The sequence below is a fragment of the Eimeria acervulina genome, genomic scaffold, assembly GCF_000499425.1.
Source record: "Eimeria acervulina Houghton genomic scaffold, Eah_scaff1108, whole genome shotgun sequence".
Classification (NCBI taxonomy): domain Eukaryota; phylum Apicomplexa; class Conoidasida; order Eucoccidiorida; family Eimeriidae; genus Eimeria; species Eimeria acervulina.
This window is the reverse complement of record NW_013549421.1, coordinates 1-8,885: the sequence shown is the minus strand read 5'-3', so window position 1 is coordinate 8,885 and position 8,885 is coordinate 1. Positions and strand designations below refer to the sequence as shown.

Below are 8,885 nucleotides of genomic sequence, written 5' to 3'. Positions count from 1 at the left end.
TATATATATATATATATATATATATATATATATAGAAGGCGCATACACCTCAGCAGGTTATAGGCTGTGCATGCGGAGGGGGTGTACGTACACCTGGCGATTGTCTTATAGCCAATATATTATTGACTAACATATCGATTAAAACTGAGGTGTACAGACACCTCAGTTTAATCGATAGATTAGGCGGAAGCAAATGCGGTGTATATCTTCTGCATTACATTAAAAAAAGGATATTAATAATATTAATAATAATTATTATGACTATTATTATTATTATTAGTTAATTTTATTTATATAGTTTGAAGAAATAAACGTTATTCTTTGTTCCTGCTGTTATTTAGATACAGGGTACAGGCCCGTGGGCCCTATAGTAGTCTGCTGCTGCTGCTGCTGCTGATGCTGCTGCTGCTGCTGTTGCTGCTGCTGGCTGATGTAGTTCTTTGATGCTGCTGAAATTTTAATAAGCAGCATTTTTTAACATAGGGAAGCAACCACCGTCATATTACTGCAGCAAGAGAAGGAGCAGCAGCATCTGCTGCTGCTGCTGCTCTTGCTGCTGCTGCAGTGTCTCGATACACGGCAACTCCGCAGCTGCTGCACTGCCCTTCTCAACCTTCTGTGTTCTCTTCTTTATTCTAGTAAATCGCATGTAGAAGACAGTTGCTGCAACAGAAGCAACAGCAACAGCAGCTGCAGCCGCAGCCGCAGCAACAGCGGCAGCAGCAGCATCAACAGCGGCAGCAGCAGCATTCAACTGCCTCCCCACAGAAGTCAGTATGGAGCAGCAGGAAGCAGCGAGAGCTGCAGCAGATGCTGCCTCCACGGCAGCAACGCCGGCAGCACTAGCGTTAGCGCAGCAGCAGCAGCAGCAGCAACAGCAGCAGCAGCAGCGGAAACCTAGGGTATATACAACAAGCACAATGACAGGCTTTGACGGTGCTGCGGGAATGCGCGCTATGGCAGCCAGCAGCAGCAGCAGCAGCAGCAGCAGCAGCAACCGTCCCTTGGGGCAGCGCTTTTACTGGGACGTTGAAACAGACGAAATAACCTTTGCCGACGACAGTAGCAGCAGCAGCAGCAGCAACAGCAGCAGCAGCAGCAGCAGTAACATGCTTGCTTCAGGAGAGTTTACGCAGATAGTGCAGCGAGAGGCAGAGGACCCGCTTTCTCTCCCCTTAGTTGGAGGCATCGTCGAGAGGACGCCCCTGAGCAGCAGCAGCAGCAGCAGCAGCAGCAGCAGCAGCAGAGTTAGCAAGTTTGCTGCCAGCTTGACGCATGCTCCTTTTCCAAAGGCAGTCCACCGCAGTCTGCTGCATCAGCAGCAGCAGACAACCACTGGAGCTGCAGCGCCTCCAGGGGCAGCAGCAGCAACAGCAGCCGCAGGGGCAGGGTCTGTCGGTGCTGCAGAGGACCCGGAAGCAGCAGCAGCAGCAGCAGTAGCAGCAAAAGTAGCTGCAGAAGCAAGAACTGCGTTTGTATTTGATTCGCGTGAGGCAGCAAAACTGAGGTGGACTGACCCACTGCCGCCAGAGGATCCTGCTGCTGCTGCTGCTGAAGCTGCTGCTGCTGCACTGCAGCAGAAGGAGGAGAAGCAGCAGCAGCAGTATGCTGCTGCTGCAGGCTTTCCCCTCGTGCAGCAGCAGCAGCAGCAGCTGGCCTCCCTTCGCTTCGATTTTAATGGGCGGCTCCGTACAGATACCTGGGGACTGCAAGCAGCAGCTGCTGCAGTTGTCTCCTTTTGGCAGCAGCTGCTGCTGCCAAAAGGAGACAGCAAGCGTACGGATGCCTCAGCAGCAGCAGCAGGAGGAGCAGCAGCACTGACTGCTGCTGCTGCTGCTGCAGCGGAAGATGTAGGCGTGGGGGCATGGCTGACACCTGCTGCTGCTGCAGCTGTAGCAACAGCAGCAGAGGCAGCAGCAGCAGCAGCAGCAGATCCTCTCGCGCATTACAGAGGCCTCCATCACCATGGGCAGCAGCCAGAGGCAGCAGGATATACACTCGAAGAATTGCTGCTGCTAGCACACAGCGCTGCAGCAGCACAGAGGGCCTTAGCTGTACGCACGCTGTCGCAGCTGCTCCTCGCAGCGAGAGCTTTCTGCTGCCTCCCCAGCAGCAACCCCTCAGCAGCAGCAGCAACAGCAGCAGCAGCAGCAACAGGAAGGGTCAAAACGGGGCGGGAGGCATTTGCTGCTTTCCGGCAGCTCTTGTCCCCCCTTCTGTACCAGCAGCAGCAACTGCAGCAGCAGCAGCAGCAGCAGCAGCAGCAGCAGCAGCAGGTGGCGCTGCGTGCTGGGTTTGGGTTTGGCTTGGGGCGTTTTCTTCGTTTTTTGCTGCTCGATCAGCAGCTGCTGTTCCGCTTGTGTGGCTGCCTGATGGCGGAGTCTGCTGCTGTTGCTGCTGCTGCAGCAGCAGGCCTCGCGAACCTGCTGCTGCCTGTACACCCCACGCGGCGCCTAGGTCCTCTGCAGCAGCAGAGGTTGCTGCAGCTGCAGCAGCAGGAGGAACAAGCCGCCCCTGATGCTGCTGCTGCTGCTGTGCTGCACCTCTCAGCAGCAAACACCACCCTCTGCTGTGTTGTGGCGAGGCCCTACCGCATATACCTTCAGCAGCAAAGCAAGACAAGAACATCAGAAGCAGCAGCAGCAGCAGCAGAAGAGGGTGCTGCTACAGGTGTGTGCAGCTGCTTGCTCGGCGTTTTATCAGACTCTGTTGCTGCTGACGAAGAACCTTCTCTCTTTCCTTTAGGGGGTTTAGATCTCTTGGGGTGTACGTACACCCCAAACCCTCCTTGGCCTGCTGCTGGAGGAGCAGCAGCAGCAGATTCTCGCGTTTGTTTGGGGCCCGGCAGCGCCTGGGCTGCTCTTGCTGCTCGCTGGAACGACCTCTTGCCGCAGCAGGAGCAGGAGCAGCAGCAGCAGCAGCAGCAGCAGCAGCAGCAGCAGAACTACCTGGATACGCCGCTGGGGGATTCATTTGGAAGACACCCGCATGCAGCAGCAGCAGACTTCGCTTTGGTGCTGCCACGTGTTGCTGTGCTGCTGCAGCGGTGCTGGGGGGTTGCTGAAGAGGAGCAGCAGCTGCTGCGGCTCCTGTGCGGCATCTGCACGGGGGGCCCCCAGCAGGTGCAGCAGCTGCTGCAGCAACAGGATCTGGTGCAGCGGCTGCTGCTCCTTGCAGACAGTCTGCTGCTAGGAAGTGACGCACGCCAAAGGCGGCGTGCTGCTGCTGCTAAGCAGCTGCTGCCTGCAGCAGAAGCTCTCCTTAAAGGCAGCAGCAGCAAGAACAGCAGCGGCAGCAGCAGCAACAGCAGTAGCACTTCATCTGCAGAAGAACCGCAGGACTACGATATAAGAGAGCAGCGCCTTCTGCTGCAGCTTCTGCTGCTGCTGCGCATTTGTGCAGCACGCGTAGACAGCCTGCAGCAGCTGCTGCCGCTCTTTGGCCCTCTAGAGATCTTTGGCAGCAGCGAAATAGACGACAGCAGCAGCAGCAGCAGCAGCAGCAGCAGCAGCAGTGTTTTGGGTTTGGTGCTGCAGTCTTTGATGGCAGCTGTTGAGCAGCCTGAGCTGCAATTCCTGCAACTGCAGCAGCCGCAGCAGCAGCAGCAGCAGCAGCAGCAGCAAGGGAAGGATGGCTTAGGACTGTCTCCTGTCTCTCACGTCCTGCGTGTTGCTGCTGCAGCTGCTGCAGCAAGGCTGCTGCGGCTGCTGCAGCACCGAGGCAGCTGTGATGTGCCGCTGCTGCCGTTGCTGCCAGCATTTGCTGCTCATATACGGGGCTTCTCTGCGCAGCTGCAGCTGCTGCAAGGCCACCTGCTGCTGCAGCAGCAGGGCGCACCCTCAGGAGGAGGAGCAGCAGCAGCAGCAGACGGGGACGAGAACTACGACTGGGCCTCCTGCTTCTCTTGCGTCCGGCATCCAGTGTGCAGCAGCAGCAGCAACAGCAGCAGCAGCAGCAGCAGCATCGCTGCTAAGGCGAGGCAGCTGCTGCGATATGAAGGCCAACTGGTGCTGCAGCTCCTTTTGTGGGGAGCAGACTCCGTAACTGCGGTGTCTTTCGAGGTGCGTCTCTTGCTGCTGTTGCTGCTGCTGCTGTTGCTGCTGCTGCTGTTGCTGCAGCTGGTGCTTTTCCTGTTGCAGTTGCTGCTGCGGGTGCTGCTGTTGCTGCTGCAGCTGGTGCTTTGATTGGTGCAGTTGCAGGAACGGCCTGTGGCTGTTGTGGTTGAGGCAGCAGCGGCCGCAGCATCTGCTGCTGCTGCTGGTGCTGCTGCTACTGCTACGATTTCTTGCTGCTGGGGTGTAACCCCTCATGCTGTTGCCGCTGCTGCTGCTGCGTTTTGTGCAGGCGTCGTTGCTACTGCCAGCAGCAGGGGGTCTTCTCGCTGCGCTGCAGCCGCTGCAGCAGCTGGAGCCAGCAGCGTGCAGCAGGTTGTCTGCTGCTGCAGTGCATGTGCTTCTGCGGTGTACAGACGCTGTTCGCTGGAAGCTAAAGGAGAACAGCAGCACGAAGAGTGCCTTCTCAGCAGCAGCTGCTGCTGCGGACTCCGACGACCCTGCTGCTGCACTTGCAGCAGCAGCAGCAGCAAACGAAGACACTGAGACGACCAAACGGCTGCTGCTCCGCCGTTGGCGCTCATCTGTCTCCTCTCCGATTCAGCTGCTAATGGGGTCTCCTCCTGGGGACGAAGCTGCTCTTAGCAGCAGCAGCAGTGGCAGCAGTAGCAGCGACAGCAGCAGCCCCACGAGCGACAGCAGCAGCAGCAGCAGCAGCAGCAGCAGGGGTATGTGGGGCGTAGCGCTAGACCGCGTTCTGCTTCTGCTTTACGGCGGAAAGGAGACACCTCAGGCTGTGTTGGCTGCGTCATCTTCTGCAGCAGCAACAGCAGCAACAGCAGCAGCAGCAGCAGGCAACACAGCAGCTTCACAGAGTGCTGCTGCTGCTGTCTCCTCCTACTTGATAGAGACAGGCTGGACACTCGCAACGCGGTGCTGCTCTTTGCAAGCTAGACGACCGTACCCGTGCTGCTGTAGTGCATGCAGCAGTAGCAGCAGCAGCAGCAGCAGCAGCAACTCCTGCAGCAGGGGCAGCGCATGCAGCACGTGGTGCCTGCCAGTAACGTCGGAGAGTTTTGCTGCTGCATCCGCTGCAGCTTTAAATGCTGCGCATCTCGCTGCTGCTGCATCGCTGCCGCCTTCTGAAGCTGCTGCCAAGCCTGCAGCTGGAGGACCAGCAGCAGCAACAGCAGCAGCAGCAACAGCAGCAGCAGCGCATGCAGCTTGTCTGTCTGATCCTAGATTGGTTGAGCTGCTGCTGGCAGATCTGCAGCTGCTAAGGGGCATTCTGCATGCATTTGCTGGATGCCTAGCAGTCGTTAGCGACGTAGCGCAGCTTGCAGCAGCAGATAGCAGCAGCAGCAGCAGCAGCAGCAGCAGAAGTCAGGGACAGTGCCTCTCGTCTTGGGTCGAAGAGATGCAGTTGCTGCTGCAGCAGCCCTTAGTACAGCGCTTTGCCTGTGAGGCAGAGACACTTGCTGCGGGTCTGCTGCTGCTGCTGGAGGCTCTACACCAGCAGCTGCGCATGCCGAAGCAGCAGCAGGAGCAGCAACAGGAACAGCAGCAGCAGGGGCAGCAGCAACAACAGCAGCAGCACCGAGACTTAAAGCCCTTCCTCCACTCAGCTGTGAACGCCACAGCCCCAACTCTACCTCAAGATGAAATTGCTGCATGCGCTCTTGCTGCTTTAGATGCTGCAGCAGCCTGCAGGAACTACATCAGGAGCATGCAGCAGCAGCAGCAGCAACAGCAGCAACAGCAGCAGCTGCAGCAGCTTTCTCTCCGCTGCGCTGTTGCTGCGCTGGCCAATGCAGCAACAGCAAGAACGGCGCTGCTGGCGTTTGCACATCTCGCTGTGTACCTGCAGCAACAGGAGTGCAGCTGCAGCAGCAGCAGCAACAGCAGCCGCAAGGCAGATGAAAACAGCAGCAAGTGCTGCTTGTGGGCAGCAGCAGCAGAAACACTTGTTGGCTGCTGTGACGCAACCCCGTGGAGTTTGCATGCAGTGCAGCAGCTACACGCAGCACTAGCAGCAGCCTCCGAACAGCAGCAGCAACAGCAGCAGCAGGGGTTTGGGGTTGTTCTCGCTACCGATCTAGAGCATTACCTGGAGCAGCAGCAGCAGCAGCAGCAGCAGCAGCAGCAGGAAGCCTGGGAGAAGACCCTCAACTCGGCGTTGTTTGTCTCTCCTTTTGATCTCATCGTAGGGGCCCCCCTGTGGGGTATTTTGCTGCGCAACGCAGCAGACACAGCAGCAGCAGCAAGAGCGCATGCAGCTGCTGCACTGACAAAACAGCTGCAGCGGCTGCTGCTGCAGCAGTCGGCTTCTCTCGGGTTTGCTGTGGCTCGCTTAGCGTCTCCCTCTTACTTAGTCGGGGGCTTGCTCCGCAGCCTGCAGCAGCAGCAGCAGCAGCAACAGCAGCAAGAACAGAAGGAGCAGCAGCAGCCCGAGCAGCAGCAGCAGCAGCAGCAGCAGCAGCAATTGCAGAGGGAGCAGCAGCAGCAGCAGTCTCTGAACGGTGCGTTGCAGGCAAGGGCTGCTGCTCTGCCTCCTGCGTACAATACAGAGTGGAGACTGTTGGATTTGCTGCTGCTGCAGCCATTGGGGCTTGCATGCGTTGCGCCGCTGGCAGCAGCAGCAGCTGCAGCAGCAGAGACAGCAACGCCAGCAGCAGATACAGCAGCGCATGAGGAAGGCAGCCGGTGGAGAAGAACCTTACGAGCGGCTGCTGACTCTGCTGCTGCTGCGTCTGCTGCTGCTGCGTCTGCAGCTGCAGCAGCAAAAGAAGAAATGGAGCCTAAGCCGGATATGCTACCAACCGATGCTTTGAGAGCAGCAGCAGCAGCAACAGCAGCAGCAAATCAAACTGCAGCGTACCTTTGCTGCTGCGAATCCGCTCGCAGTTTTGCTACCCGGGGGGCGCTAGAGTTGCTGCAGCAGCTGCAGGCATCAGCAGCACCCGAGCCGCAGCAGCTGCTGCTGTTGCTGCTGCTAAGCAGCCCGTTGCTGCCCCAGGCAGCACGTGAACATGTGTGGGGCGACGAAGGGGCCCTGGTGGTTCTAGACAGAAACACAGTCTTGCTGCCTCCAGCAGCAGCAGCAGCAGCAGCGGGCGACAGCAGCAGCAGCAGCGACAGCAGCAGCAGCACGTGGGAAGCACTGCTGCGCTTCGCAGGCACCATGAAGTGGGGTGTATGTACACCTGAAAATGAGTGGCTGTTTTGCTGCAGCGCAGCGGCCAACTGTCTGCTGCTGTCGATATTATGGGGAGACAGCAGCAGTTGCTGCGAAGAGACACTGCAGCGGCAGCAGCGGAGCCACCTGCAGAGACAGCTGGGAACAAGCACGGGCCTGGTTTCTGCTGCAGCAGCAGCAGCAGCTGCAGCTGGGCTCAAAGCCTAACCCACTGCTGTTAAGATCTGCTGCGCATGCGCTGAGGAAGCAGCAGCAACAACAGTAGCCCTGCTGTTGTTGTTGCTGCTGCTGCTGCAGATGAGCTCTCAATTCTCTTGCTGCATGCTCCAGGCTGTGCTGCAGAAGCAGCAGTATTTGAAATCCCTTCGAGCAGCAGCGGCAGCAGCAGCAGCACTAGCAGCAGGATACAATGAGTTGCTGCTGCTGCTTCTGTGCAGGCAACGAGATGTTGCTGTTTGCTGCAGCATTGAGTGTTGCTGTGCTCCTCAGCACAGCAACACGTCTCTGCTGCTGCATTTGCTGCTGCTGCACTTGGTGCTGCTGTTGCTGCCTCTTCTGTTGCTGCACCCACCGGTCAGCCTGATATTAGAGCTCGCTGCAGCAGCTAGCAGCTAAAAGGAGACAGGAGACACTTATCTATCTACGAAGAGAAGCAGATGAGGAGACAAGGAGACCCCTTCTGTCTCCTTTATTATTTTGTCTCCTTAATAGCTTCTCTCTCTAATAGTATTTGTTTGTTTGTCTCTACAATAGAAAGAACCAGCAGCTTCGATGCTGCAGCAAATATTTCTATCAGCAGCAACTGGGGTGTACAGACGGCCCCGTGCAGCAGCAGCAGCAGCAGCAGCAGCAGCAGCAGCAGCAGCAGCAACAGCAGCAGCAACAGCAAATCCAGTTTGCAAGGCAAACAACACGGGGCACCCTTTTATCTTTTTTATATTATATATATATATAGTTATGTATATACACATATTTGTACAATGCGAGAGAGACAGGAAGGAGACAGTATAAAGAAAAGGAGACAGATGAGTTTGTCCTCTGTGAAGAAGAAATAAAAAACAAGGAAATACAAACAGAGACAGAGAGACAGACAAATAGAGACAGAGAGACAGACAAATAAAGACAGAAAGAGACAGACAAATAGAGACAGAGAGACAGACAAATGAAGACAGAAAGAGACAGACAAACAGAGACAGAGAGACAGACAAATAGAGACAGAAAGAGACAGACAAACAGAGACAGAGAGACAGACAAATAGAGACAGAGAGACAGACAAATAGAGACAGAAAGACAGACAAACACAGACAGAGTGAGACGAACAAACTGAAGGAGACAGAGAGAGAGAGAGACAGACAAATAGAGACAGAGGGACAGAGAGACAGAGACAGTGACAGGGAAGAGACAGAGACAGAGAGAGAGAGAGAGAGAGAGAGACAGAGACAGAGACAGAGACAGACGAAAGAAAACAGAGGCAGACAGACAAATCAACAGAGACGAACAGAGAGACAGACAAGCAAACAGCAAGAGAGAGTCAAATAAACAAAGACAGAGAGGAAAATAAAGTGCGAGAGACAGAGAAACGAACACAAAGAGACAAACAAAGAGAGACATGCACGATTACAAAGGGCCCCCCCCCC

General features: G+C 56.3%; 1 protein-coding gene across 1 annotated transcript; it reads left to right on the top strand.

The window, feature by feature from the left end:
• Window positions 1-920: 920 nt before the first annotated feature.
• On the top strand, window positions 921-7,455 carry EAH_00055610 (hypothetical protein, conserved; the record flags this gene model as incomplete). The annotated part of the gene is made up of 2 exons (XM_013393867.1): window positions 921-4,061; window positions 4,345-7,455. 2 exons carry the CDS (start codon window positions 921-923, stop codon window positions 7,453-7,455), a joined length of 6,252 nt encoding a protein of 2,083 aa, XP_013249321.1.
• Window positions 7,456-8,885: the final 1,430 nt, after the last annotated feature.